At 30.9% G+C, this 14,613-nt stretch overlaps 1 protein-coding gene across 1 annotated transcript; it reads left to right on the forward strand.

Annotated features, from left to right (window-relative positions):
• Positions 1 to 5,531: 5,531 nt before the first annotated feature.
• Positions 5,532 to 14,613, forward strand: LOC111621541. The gene is made up of 30 exons (XM_023363700.1): positions 5,532 to 5,605; positions 5,687 to 5,895; positions 5,970 to 6,163; positions 6,234 to 6,439; positions 6,545 to 6,690; positions 7,593 to 7,730; positions 7,802 to 7,902; positions 8,021 to 8,207; positions 8,272 to 8,439; positions 8,513 to 8,686; positions 8,754 to 8,963; positions 9,028 to 9,239; positions 9,309 to 9,501; positions 9,565 to 10,013; positions 10,081 to 10,284; positions 10,364 to 10,511; positions 10,794 to 10,955; positions 11,043 to 11,280; positions 11,352 to 11,491; positions 11,566 to 11,720; positions 11,789 to 12,049; positions 12,129 to 12,537; positions 12,604 to 12,797; positions 12,865 to 13,027; positions 13,110 to 13,203; positions 13,270 to 13,473; positions 13,545 to 13,714; positions 13,780 to 13,982; positions 14,042 to 14,264; positions 14,330 to 14,613. Exons 2-30 carry the CDS (start codon positions 5,688 to 5,690, stop codon positions 14,551 to 14,553), a joined length of 5,778 nt encoding a protein of 1,925 aa, XP_023219468.1. The 5' UTR covers positions 5,532 to 5,605; position 5,687; the 3' UTR covers positions 14,554 to 14,613.

A 14,613-nucleotide genomic window follows, 5' to 3' on the forward strand; every position in this document is an offset into this window, starting at 1 on the left:
GGGTGAGATGCCAAATGCCATTAGGGTAAGATAACAAATATAATTGCATAAAATTAATTTTTGAATTTCTTAACCAAATTTAATTTATTGCATATGTAGTACAAAGTACTTCATAGCAAGTATAACAGCACAGTATAAGTATTGTTAAGTTTCCGCCCATTCTAACGTGCTCTTTAGCTAGCCGAAAGCTTTTTTCAGTCCAAAAACCTTTTTGAGAAGTCCTTATATAATTTCTATGCATATCCTGCAATAAAACGAGAAAAACAAAAATTTATTTAAAATAGGCATATTGGAATTCAATTAACAAAAAATAGGCATGTTACCCCAAGAAAAATGTGGCATCTTTTGGGATTTTGTTGGGGTAAGATGCCTAGTAGAGTCACGTGCTCCAGCATATCCGATCGGGATCGGCGGTAGCTGACAATGGAAACTTTAGAACCTTAACTACATCATACATTAATTGTTTTTCGCAATTTTTAATAAATTCTATTTTAACTTTTAGTTTAAAATTACTCTAGAAACATTTTACAACAAAAACTTCGTTCTTATCCAGCTTTTATTCTTCTCAGATGCAGAAAATGAAGTAACGGTAGCCAACTACAGCTTTCAGCACTCTATATTGGCCCAACGATTCATCATACAAATACATGACAATATGTGACGTCACCGTTTGAAAATATCAAAAATTAGGCATCTTCCCCCGCTTACCATCTTACCCCGAATCACTCTATGTGTCGCAGTCAAAACCAGTTTTTAGTTAGGATGCGTTTTAACTAGTTAAAACTAGAATTTACTGTTAGTCAAAAATGAATTTGAGTTAAAACTAGTTTTGACTATACAAAATGGGTTTTATCAAATACATCCAGTATAAACTAGTTTCAACTAGTTAAAACGCGTTCTAACTAAAAATGGGTTTTGACTGCAACATATATATAAATAATTCGCCACTTATTTGAAAACTTAAAAGTATATTAAAATTTCAAATAAACTGATACAAGTATTTGTAACATTTAGCTTATGTTAGAAATCAGTTTTAATAATGTTTTAATAATAACTAACTAGAATAAAGCATGTTATTTATGTTAAAATTAAAAGAGAAAATTACATAAAACGTTTTAAAATCAAGCCACAGAATGAACAGCGACGGATAGCAACATTTTCAGTTTCAATACCCGATACCGATATTGCCGGTATCGATACCTTAAAATTATTCATGATAACGATAATGATACTTTTGTGTTATCGGGATATCCCCTCGAGATGAACACCCTCTCTAGATATGACTATCTTGAGAGAGTGTTCATCTCATATCTTGAGAGGAGTTGGACTTAATGACCATTTTATTTGTTATTAGCAATTACAATTGTTTTTTTTTTATAAAACTCATCTCTATCCTCAAAATTAAGCTTTTTGCCATTTTATAATACAGTGATACCTCGTGTTTCGTCGATAATCCGTCCGAAAACAATCGGCGAAATCCGAAACCGGCGAAAACTGAGGCAATTTTAAAAAGAAAAAAATATAGTGTTTAATAATAAAAACAATAAACAATAAGAAATTAATATAAAATGGATATAAAAGACTAATGTAAAGAATAAATAAACATTTAACATGGCATTTCCCATGCTGGAGCTAAAAGGAAAGGAAAGCAATGGAATTGGGCATATTCAAATCTCAGCATCAATCCAGTGAGATGCTCTCGGAAGTGACGCAACTGCTGGCGTTTTCTAGAGAACACAAACACCGACTGCCGGGAATTTCGGGAGAGAAAAATAATAAAACTGGAGAATGATGTGGACTTCCACGTTACGTTAAATTTATTTTTGAACTTATTTAATGAGAACAGCTTAATGAAAAATGAATACTTCAAAAATAGAAATAGGAATGATTTTAAAAATTTCCCTAGGAGTTTTAATTAAATAATTAAATCAATCCTAAGATTACACTTTAACAACTAAAAAAAAATTATGTGATGTCTTACGTAAATATACTAGTATATTAAAATATTCTATTAATGCACTAACCTAATCTTAATTTATTCAGAGTTATTCATCAACAAATAAATTAAATTCAAAATTTCCAATGCAAAATAGAGCTCTTACGAGCCTCGCGGTGGCTGCCATCTTATTTGCTGGTGTATCGAGCACTGAAAAAGACGCTTGCAATTTGCTGAAAGCACGCTGAGATTTTGAATACACCTATTGTTTGGCTAGACGCGAAGGGTCAGGGCGAACGCTCTCACACAACGAGAAACAACGCCACACTGAGCAGGAAAACGCATGGTTTCGCAAATTTAGCAGTGAGGTCACGTGAGTACGCCAACGAAATCCGAGGCAACTGACAAAAACCGAGACAATTTTTTCGCGAAAAAAAAGACGAAAACCAAAACTGACAATAACGAAGTCAACGAAAACCGAGGTATTGCTGTAACTAATAATATAAAAGTTATTTTTAAAATAAAATCATATAACTTCTGGGAAAGCTATTTTCTGGATTTTTTGTAAATTTTATTCTTTGTTCTGAGGGCATTAAAGCGTTCTCCGTACTTATTGCTGATTCTGCTAATTTAAAATAAGGTTTTCAAGTGGCGAGGAGAGGAAATGTAAGGTATCCAACCCTATGAAAATTTCTTCGGATTTGATTAATACTCGAACTCGAATCCCTCAGAGAGGTCTGATGACGCCTTTGCCTCCTGGTTATCTGGCCATTTACTGAAATGGATTAGCACCGAACAGAATTAACTCCGAGATGAGACGAATTGATATGTCGGATCTATCCAAATTATGGCGTAACAGTTCATCTTCGTGAATCAAAAGACTTCAAGGGAAGATCAGGATTGTTGTCTACTTCGACTGATAATAATAATAATAATGTCCTTAAAGTAAAACTCAAACAAAAGGATAATTATTATAATTTTTAAATTTTATTTCAGCAACAAATGCAATATACAGTAGACCCCCCTATAACGCGGAGATATGTTCCTCGTTATACGAATTTTGCGTTGTAGGAATCCTTAAGTACATGAGCCAATCGCAGCCCGACACGTGTGAAGTTTACGGACTACGGTTGTTTGAAAGGTTTTCTTCCATAAAATTAATCGATTCTAGACTAATCCGACTCAACATTTCCAAAATACGTATATTTTTTGGAAATAATCCGTATAAACTACGCTATAAACAAAAAATTGTAGGATTACTTACCGAGTGTGCACCATTCGAAATCGCCGTTGCTCAAGCTTGTTTTCGTCGCGGAACAGCGCAGCATACCGCGACCGCGATTTCTGATGTTATTTTTCTGCGAAAACTTCGTTGAACTTTGGAGACATCATTAATATAAATAATTTTAATCGCCGTTGAAAAAGAAATGTTTCATTCACAAGAAATGTATAAAATTACAGTACTGTATTAGACTTACGATACCTAATTTACATACTGTACAGACAATAGCTCGCCTAAACTCTCCGTAGCGTGGCGCTGGACGGCGGAAAGTAGTTCGGCTGCTCGTCCGCGATAACGAGTTGGCGATGACGTTTTACCGCGTTTTACGCGTCCCTTTTAGCGTCTTTATACGAATACTAGCTGTTACCCGCGACTTCGCCCGCGGAGGTTTTGCAAGCAAACCCCATTTATATTCAGTATTTCAACAACCATAGTAATTGTTATATAACACCTACCGCCGAGAATGATGAGAATTGCTGAGAATCAAACAAACTACTTTGAATTTGATCAATTTTCTGGAACGTTTACAATCGTTCTATAATTTGAAAAAATTCGAACATTTGGTTAAAAAATCGAAATATATAAAAATATTTATAGCAATGTCTGAAATGTTATTAATTTAATACACTTAAGTACTTAATGAAGATGAAACGTAACAAAAAATCGCATCTAAAATAGTACAGTAGAAGCCGTTTTTCCGGTTAAGACTTAATCCTCTCCCTCTCTCCCCCGCGGGGGAATTTCGAAAAATCCCTTCTTAGTGTGCGTTTTCATGACGTACCCTAACTGTGTACCAAATTTCACCTCTTTAGGTTCAGCGGTTTGCTCTGGGCGATGATGAATCAGTGAATGAGTCAGTCAGTCAGGACAAGCAATTTTATATATATACATTGTCGCAATTTTTTCGCCGCGTTATAGGAATCTACGTTATAAGAACTCGCGTTATAGGGGGTCTACTGTATTTGAAGTGGAGCGTTAGCAAAGCCTCTTATGTCGTTTATAGAATAGTGTTCGTTCTCATAATCTGTTCGATCGATTTTAATTAAAGTTTGTCATTTTCCATTAATTGCGATGAGGAATCCAAAAATGTAATAAAAAATACAGGGACATGATTCGTTTTCGATATATAAGGTCGTACGTAGTACGAGCGAGGGCGACGAAGCAATATCGCACGAATAGCATGATTTTGTCGGGTGATGTTCCACGGTCGTTAACACGTCTTCTATGGGCTTATTGAATTGAGTTCGTTCTCAAAATTTTATGAGCCATTTCCATTAATAGCGACGACGAATCCAAAAATGCAATGAGGGTCCATTTAAATTTAAAAAATAGGTGTCCAAGACTTCATTTTCGATATACAGAGATATTAAAGTAACAATATCCATTTTGCTAATGCGACTGAGCGCGCCTAACGGAATTTAATGGATCAAAAATAAAAACTGCATTGCATGCGCCTTACGGAAATAAGCGCGAAAAACGAACAAAACACAAGAACAAAGCAATTGCTTTGTTTTTTTGTGTTTCAAGTGCAAGAATCGTCTCTCTATACTCGGCCAATTTAAGGATCGAAAAGTTTCGTCTCTCCCGTGGCCGGCAGGTACAAGGATCGTCTTTTCTGTTTCTAACAAGTGCAGGAATCGCTTCTTTCTTTCCGACTCCGCCTCAATTCTATCGCGATACGACAAAGTCTTACGATGTCCTAGTCAAATAGAATAAAATTTTCTGAGAACGAATTTAATAAGCAAAAAATATATGTGTCTTCTGAATATTATAGCGCAACTTTAAAATAGTCTCTTCAAAAACATTTCTGGAGCTACCTTTACCGCGAGAGAGGAATTGAATTTGATGTCGTCTTGTGATCTATCTCCCGTCTCTCTTCTCTTCGGAGTACAAGCGAGTAGCAATACATTCCTCTATGACCGAAAGGAAAGGAAAGGAAAGGAGTTGAATTTGAGTCCAATCCATTAATGACTTAATTGAGTAAATGTATGTTTGATCACAGATAATTTCGCATAATTGTGATTAGGATGAATAGTTTAACAATTAATATTTATTCTAATCTATTGATATTATCAGTACGCTATATTGATATTTTCTATTTTCAACATCAGTAATGAGTTGAATATTGTATACAGAGTTCCACACATTCTTATAAAATATCCTAAACCATGAGAATATTAAAATTATTTAATGTTCAAATTAATTATATACTGTAAAATATATCAAATTAATTACTATTTAATATTTTAATTATTATTAAATATAAATTATAATTTATGTAAATTAGTACTTTATAATGGTTTGGGACTTGCCTGTAGAGGACTGCAAGAAGTGCTGTATAAAGCTGACAAGATAGGTGATGATATTTACATTTTGTCTCGTTTAGAGTAAGTATTTTCTTTAAAAAATATAATAGTATAATTTTATTAATAATAAAACTGTTAATTTATTTGGGTGAACTGTATTAGAATGGGGCATCGATGTTTAAGCTTCGTACTGTTAATTGCTTTTTGGACGAATTTGACTTTTGTTGAGCTTCAGAAAGTTCAAATAGAAGATTCCTTGGAACAAATAGAAACTTATTTATTAAAGAAAAATAAAGAATATGAGAGATTATTCGAAGAAGCTCTTAATAAATCGAGAGGTCGAAGAAATGTAACTAAAGAGAACATTTTAGGTATTCAAAATAAGTTCTGTGGTTTTTCCCTTTTAGCATTTACAGTTAATTGTTTTTCGTTTCTAATTTTCTAGATATGCAACAACTTAAATATACTATAATACAAACAAAGAAATCAAACTTCTCTACAGATTTTAAAATTTTGTGTTTGTTAAAAGTTGACGATAGCTCTTTAGTTTTCGGAACTGACAAAGGAAATCTTATTTTTTATAATAATAATGTAGTAACTTCATACAAAAATTTACCTGGAATACCCTATCATATAGAAGTAAGTCATGAATTTTTTTTTACTCAAGAATCTCCTCCTGATGAGGATCATTAATAAAGTTTTCCCATAGCATTTCCTGTACAATGGCATTGATCACTTTGTGGTAGGATATAAATCTAAGTCTCAGAATCGTTATTTTATTCAAGCTTTCGTAAGAGATGATGATAAAAAGTACTCTCGAACAACATTCGATTATAAAACTGATTTTCAAGTAGTAAAATTAAAGAGTGATTACTACATGTTCACGTGTAGCATCGGTTCTGAAAGATTAGCAGAGTAAGTACTTTTGTGTAATTTTATTACTATTAATTGTAAACTAGGAAATGACTTAAGTTTCTCACTTATAAACGTTTTTAATTGATTATTCATTCTTTCATTTAGACTATACAAATTAACTCCTCATTTTAATTTTCTTACTGATTATGCGACTAAAAATTCTGTTGCATGTACACTGTGGTTAATGGAAGGATCTCTTTATGCTGTAATTGCTCAAGAAACAGGGAAATCGCCATTGTTAATTTATAATGGTAAGCTTTATCCATTCGTAAAATTTTCTTTAATTATAGTGTAGCTGTATACTTCTGAGTTTTTTTTTAACTCTATACTCTTTTATCATCAGATGTAGTATTTCAACAAATATCCATTTTGTTTTAACAATACACAATTTATTAAAATCAATTTTCTCTTCTACATATGAATTTCGGGTTGACGTAAGATCTCAACCCCTCTTCAATGAATTTTTACGTTTTTTTTTTGTAAAGAACAACTATAGGTGAGAATTCGGGTAAAAGTACATATTCAGTGCTTATAATTTTATATACATCTTAACTATGTGAAGATTGTTAGATAGTAGACTACACTTAACCAATCTTCACAGAATTAAGATGTATATAAAATTATAAGCACTGAATATGTACTTTTACCCGAATTCCCACCTATAGTTGTTCTTTACAAGAAAAAAACGTAAAAATTCATTGAAGAGGGGTTGATCTTACGTCAACTCGAAATTCATATGTAGAAGCGGGGACGAATCTAGGTTTTTCAGGGCCTATGACTTATTGAAGTCCAATGGTGCCCCATTTTTTGTTAATACAAAATTACTATAAATTATCATAGTTAATATTAATAATATATAATGAATACTTTTTCGTTTAGTGAAAAAGTATTAAAAATTTGTAATTTCAATTTTTGTGGGCCCTTGACACTTGGGGGCCCAGGGCTTAAGCCCGATTAGTATCTAATGTAGATCCTCCCCTGTGTAGAAGAGAATTGATTTTAATAAATTGTGCGTTGTTAAACAAATGGATATTTTTGTTTTGGCTGTTTTTTGAAATACTACTAATCATCATAAAGGATTATAGAGTTAAAACCCGCAATGTAAAACCATTTTACAAATGAATTTTTGTAAATTTTATCTATTTTTAATCAGAGAATACTAAAACACTGGCTCTTCTTCAAATGATTTCTGTGGAAAGACCATCTAAAGTAGCTCATTTTGCAATCAACAAATATCACTATTTAATTTTTCTTGCAAATGGAATTCCAACAATACATTATTGGTGGGAAGGTAATAGAATTTACTGTATACGTGCATTGGTGTGTGTATTTATAGAGAATAACTAATATCCAATTTTTCAGGTGATCAGTTTCTAGAGCAGCAACAACTCAAAGTAAATGCTTTTGATTTGGATGTTGGGCAATTAAAAACGGGGAAAATATTAATTGGGATTGCTACAAAGGTAATAGAAAATATTTATTTTTTTTATTCATTTTTTTTAAAACTAATTTGTGTGTTTTTATAGAAAACAGTGATGTTCTTCGTGGAATATGTCAAGGGCAAATTGTGTGTTTTTATAGAAAACAGTGATGTTCTTCGTGGAATATGTCAAGGGCAAATTTAGGCCAGCTGGAAATTTTTCCGTAGATTCGACTATCGAAACCATAAAAATTATCAATATCGCTAAAGATTATATTCTCATTAATTTTGAAGAGAGATCCTCTGAAATACACGAGCTAATTATCGAACAATCTTTGGAACCCTATGGTAAGTTATGAATAACAGTTTTTGTATGAATTTCGTTTTCCAATCTTTTTTCTCCCTTCTCTAGACAAAAAGAACGAAACTTCATTAAAGCCTTTATTCCAATGTCTTGTTTCTTTAAATGAAACACTAACCGAACGTTCTAAAAGCATACATAATATGTTAATAAATGCTTCAAAGGTATGGACTACAGACAGACATCATAAACGAATCGAGGCACACGTGATCATTAAAAGTAAGAAATGACTTCGTAGTTTTTCAATTACGTTATATTAATAATTTTATATTCAAAAATACAAAATTTTCAGATGATTTGATTGTCGATAAAGCTGTCTTTATTACTGATGTAAATATGGAATTCGATAATGATATTTTGAAGAATGGATATCGTAAGTCTTTGCAGGATTACTTAGCATTATTTGGCAATTTGCAAGCAAAAGCAAGACGTGCTGTCACAAAATCGACATATCAAGAAATAACTGGTAATATTAATTTTATAAAATCTGTTTTTTAAATAATACTAAAGTATCGTATAATCTTTTTTAAAAGGTAACATCAAATTTCAATATCCAATTGAATCTGTACATACAAGAATAAATTACTTACCGAATGATATCATTATTAATAATATGTCACTGAAAGTATTAGAAAAATATGCATTGAAAACGAAGCAAATAACAAGGGAAAGCTTTAGAATGAACTTCGTCAAGGCACAAGAAATTATAATTGAAGGAAAATTAAATGGAATATTTATTAAAGGTAAAAAGCAAATTGTTCAATGCCTGCTTCCGGAATTTAAAACACTTTTTTTTAATATTTTCAGATCTGTTTTTGATTAACGGAATGCAAACTATTACTGGTAACCTAAGTTTTATGGATATTTACATCAATGAAGATCTTAATGTGAAAAGAACAATCAACGATATTAGTTTTGATGAAATTGTTTCCAGAGAGAATTTCGTTATATATGGGCGAAAGGTTTTTAATCGAATTTTAGTTAAGAAAAATATAGAAGTCCGCACAAATACAAATAAAGTATGGAGTGTACTTTTTTTTAAATAATGAAATTCTTATCGTGGTCTAAATTAACATTTTTATTTTTAGTTGAAACTTTCGTCAGTAGCAAGAAAATTAGTAACTACAAAATCAGATCATAGTCTATCTGGAAATATTTTATTTAAAGATCACGTTATCATCCATAATTTAATCTTAACTGGTTCAGTTAACGAAAAGGAATTTGAAAAACTCTACTCTGAAGCTGTGTTGATTGATCGTAATCATCATACAACAATTAAAGGTGTGTATTTAGTTATATTTTAATGACAAATGAATATTTTTTCACTGTCCATGTAATTTTTAGGTTTGAAAACATTTAATAACGTCGTAACTGTCGCTAATATGAAGGTTTACGGACAGTTTAACAATCGAAGTTTGGAATCGCTACTGACAACACACACAAAGCAACTTATAACTAATACTGTTACATTTAAAAACGTGATTATTTTCGAAAATGATCTCATTGTAGATACAATTAACTCTATAAAATTTAGTGATGCGGTTTTGTCGTTTCGAAACGAGATCATAACCAGTAGAAAGATTTTCGAAAGCAATATCATTGTAAATGATATCGAATTGGGAGAACATGGCACCATTAATGGCATAAAACCTTCTGATCTATTACAACTATACCAATTGATAACTGAAACCAGATATGCAGATATTGCAGTAAATAGTACAAATTACATAAAATATTCAGAAGATATTAGAAATATTAATATTTCTAATATGTGGAGAAAGTCAAAAAATAAGGTAAGTAGAACTTAACGAATCTCTAAACTTATTTTGTAACAATTAAAGCATTCAGTTTTTCTTTTAGACAATTTGTGTTCCTGTTAATTTTGGTAATACGGTTGTTTTCGAAAATAGCTTGACAGCAGACGTGTTCTTAAAAAACAAATTAATTTCGAATTCAACCAATATCATCAACGCAAATATAACGTTCGTAGACGACGTTACGACTTTTCTAATCAACCATATTTGTGGTAAAGTTAATGGGATAAATCTTTATCAGCTAAAAAAAGTAACTAGTATAAAATTTTCTTCAACATAGAATGCGAAAAATGCAAAAAACTTTTTCCTAATTCTAATTTAATTTTCAGGAAATTTTCTTGATTTCAAATCCCTGGAAATGTAAAGGAACGAAAACCTTCCATTCTTTAAGTGTTAAGAATAGAATTACAACAAAGTTACTTAATGGATATGATACATCAAATATCGTGTTGTTGCATACTGATCAATATATAATTGGTAAGATTTAAGATTTTTGGAATAGTTCTCCTTCAGTCTCTCTCTCCTTACAATTCTCTCCATTCGAATTTTTCTTCTACTGCCTTTAAACTGCGTTTTAATCAACAACTATTTGGTGTCACTCTTCTATATTTTGATGTTTATGCGTTTCAAAACTATATTGTAATTTTCCGGCTGCCAGTGCCTTAACATGTTCAAACCATTCTAATCTTCTCTGCTGATAATTCTTTCTAATACTTCTTTTTAATATTGAAAAAACAATTTTAAACATATTTTTAACAGGACATATTCGTTTTGAGAATGTGCTTGTCCATAATTTAAGGGTAAAGAATTTATTCGTAGCGAATATTAATGAATATTCGGTAGAAACATTCCTAAGTGAAATTGTCACTCAAAATTCCCAAAATGTAACTTTAACGGATAAAGTATTCAACAATATAATTGGTAAGTCTTTATTATATTAAATTTTTGATTTTCAGATGACTTTTTTTTTTACTTTTTTTAAAAATATTTTGTTTTTAAAAACTTCAGTCAAAGGTTCAATAACAGTTAAAGGTATGATCGATGGAGTAGCAATTGAGGAATTTATACGTAGAGCAGTTACTCAAAATTCTAAACAAACTATTGTTCAGAAGATATTTACAAATGACTTAATTTTCGAAGATGATCTGTCTGTTCATAGTTTAAATAATTTAGATATTGTTGATCATATTAACCGTGTGGTTTTCGTTGATCAGAAAGAAATATATGGGCAAAAGATAGTTGAAGGGTAACTTATTTCTTTTCCTTCTCTATAAATTTAGACAATTTTTTTTGTACTTTATTTTGCTGTTCTTGCAGAAACGTGGAAGTGAAAGGAGAACTAATCATAGAAGGTTTAATCAATGGTGTAAACATAGAATTGTTGAACCAAAAAGCATTGTCAAAAAATAAATCTAATAAGTTTAATTCTTTTACGTTCTATAAAGATGTTATAATAGGTAATTAGGATATATAACTTTATAAAAATGTTATATTAGTTACTAAAAACTGATGTTAATCATTTATTTTAAAGATAAATTGTATACGAAAACTTTAAATAGACAAGATGTGAATAACTTAGTCACCATCAACGGAAACGAAACGTTAAATTATATTCTAATTACAAACGATATAATGGCTTACAATATAAAAATAAGAGGTTTACTAAATAGTAACAACATAACAAAGGTGAGGTTTTTAAAAATCATTTTGTACAAAATACAATATTTAATTTTTGTTTAAATTCTTCTTTTTAGTTTAAAGAAAGAGCATTGTATAAATATAAACACAATCAGACCATAACTAAAATGAAGAAAATAAAAAATTTGATAGTCGAAGGAAACGTCAATTTTCAAGGCAAAGTTAACGATGAAGATCCTTCGACTGTTTTCAAATCGCCTGTTAAATTAACTGTGTTGAATTACACTCGAATCCATGCAAAGAATATGTATGTAAGAACCATCAACAATGTGGATCTTTCTTTCTTAAGAGATATCGTACTTAAATCTGAAGAACATGTAAGTGGGCCTATAACAAACTTTTTCTCTTTTCTATAGAATTTTTGTTTCTATAAAAACAAATTTTTCAATATTTCAGCTCATTAAAGGTGTGACGATCTTCTCAAATGTATCTGAAATGATAATAGAGAGAGACCTAGAAATCAGGAAAAATCTTTCTGTTAATTCTATCAACGATCTTATTATGTCTAATGTCGTTACTAAACATTCTGTTCAAACTATTTATGGAAATATTAAATTAGAAAACTTAATTGTCGACAACCTCTACGTTACTGAGAGCATAAATGGATTATCCATTCCCAAAGACCTCATACTGAAAAATACCGATGAAGTTGTCCATGGAACAACGTACTTTAATGAATTTATACAGATGAATAAAAATTTAAATGTTTATGGTATGATTGAAAATGTTAATGCTTCTCTTATTTGGAACGCATTGCTGAATAAAGAATATAGGTGGAATTTTCTCAATGACGTCTTTATTGACAGTGAGTATCTCCTGCATCACAGATCATAAGAATAAAAACTGACCTTTTCTTTTTTTTTTAATTTAGAATTGATCATACGTGAGAGTATAAATGGAATAAGCGTAGAAGAATTTGTATCCTCTTCTACCGAAGTAATTACAGGTGTTAAAATTTTCAAAAGTTTAACTACAGATGTTTTGAATACAACCTTCATTAATGGTTACAATTTGACGAATATCATCACGTCTATCTATGAAAACAACAATCCGAAAATAATTATGGTATTTCTTTTTGCCTTACTGTTTTTTGTTTTTATTTTTTATTTTTGTTAATTATTAAATTCTTTAGGAAATTAAAAACAAAGTAACGGTGGAGAAAATTACGGTTAGGAATACTTTTAATGATAATCCTATCCATAAGATAGGAAGCTTTACCATAGGCACTCTGGATAACTTAACAACCAACTTGGTCAATTACAACTCATACATTGAGAAATATTCAACTTTGTACAGTAAGCAGATTTTTTAAATTTAATTTATTATTCTTATATAGATTTATTCTAAATTTTAATTACTTTTATAAAATATTTGTAGGTAGGATATCCGAATTTGCTTATTTCAGCACTGTTCATGAATTGTCCTTAGGCCCCATTGCGAAGATCATATCTCAATCCAATACATTTGAACAGTATACATTATTTTCTGTTTTTTTTTCTTAGTTAATTTTTAGTACATATTTTTCAATTATTTACAGATTCAGCTCGAAAAATTTGCTAACAATTTGGGTTAATGCAAGATGTAACAGATTCTGCTGTAAAGACTATACTTACTTCTTACAACCTAGCGATAGATTATCGGATATAAAGGGACCTTACGAAGGGCGTCACTTGTCTATTGTAGGAACTGTTCTGTCTAATATGACAAATGGAAAAAATGCAATACGTATTGTAAGAAAAGAGTGAGTACTTTTCTAAGTGTTCTATTCTCCTCCCTCCTCTCTTCAATTTGTAATTTATTTTACTTGCTCAGATGCTCCGAGGTAATATGTGAAACATTAGTAATGAAAAACATTCCTTTTGTGGAGAGTAGTACATTTATAGATGAGATGACGCTGCCTATGATGGAGATTGAAGATGCTAAAGTTTTTCGAGCAAATAATGAGTTATTTTTGGTCGTTTTTACGTCTAACGATTCAACGAGTAAGTATTTTTATTTTTGAATAATTGTCTTTATACATAATAGTAACCCAAACAATTTTTATTAGCCTTAAAAAGTGCGATAAGAGTCTATCAATATAAGGACGGATGGGAAGAACGTCAAATGTTATCAACATTTTCAGCAAAATCAATAGATTTACTTAACGGTTTAAAGGAAACCGATATTTATTTGGCGGTGGCTAATCAGGTGTTGGTGCAAAATTGTAAAAATCAGAGCCTCATTTATAAATGGGATACCTACAAGAGAAAGGTAAGGAAACTGTTTAAATTTCTCTGGATTTCATCATAAATGACGATCGACTATTTCAGTTTCTACCATTCCATCCCATGCCATCGTGTTGTGCTAATGTTGTGTTATGGATAAGTCGAAGAGGAGAATATTACTTAATAGTAGGATATAAAAACGCTCAAAGAAATTTAAAGGGTTATTCTTTTCCAATGTCCCTTTACGTTCTGGACAAAGGAAAATTTTACATTCTTCAAACAGTTCCTAGTTATCACGTTGTTTCAGTTGATTTCATCTCATTAAGAGGTAATCTTACTCAATATTTCTTAAGTTTCTTATTTTAGAATAAAATTACGATTGTTCTTTTTCAGGTGAGGATTATGTACTCGTGGCAGACTCATTACATGATGTGCTTCGCGTTCTTCAATGGAGAGGATATAATCTCTTCGAAGAAATTCAAGCAATAAAAGTAAGCGGAGTGAGTCATGTTGCACACTATTTCTGGAATGATCGGCTCTTTATCGTTGTGGCATCTTCAAACAAAATCTTGCTGATGGAAGCAATGATCAGGGGTTCAGATATGAAATTTTCATGATATTTTTCCTGTAAGATTTCTTTAGGAAAGAAATAAATCTTCTGAATCATTTAAATAAAT

This window comes from Centruroides sculpturatus, unplaced genomic scaffold (assembly GCF_000671375.1).
Source record: "Centruroides sculpturatus isolate CEXI.00-Female unplaced genomic scaffold, Cexi_2.0 scaffold272, whole genome shotgun sequence".
NCBI classification, from domain to species: Eukaryota; Metazoa; Arthropoda; class Arachnida; order Scorpiones; family Buthidae; genus Centruroides; species Centruroides sculpturatus.

Coding starts and splice junctions, on each gene's coding strand:
- LOC111621541 (XM_023363700.1), top strand. CDS start 5,688: ATGGGGCATCGATGTTTAAGCTTCGTACTGTTAATTGCTTTTTGGACG. Junction 7,903..8,020: donor TAATTGGGATTGCTACAAAG/GTAATAGAAAAT, acceptor GTGTTTTTATAG/AAAACAGTGATGTTCTTCGT. Junction 13,715..13,779: donor TACGTCTAACGATTCAACGA/GTAAGTATTTTT, acceptor AATTTTTATTAG/CCTTAAAAAGTGCGATAAGA.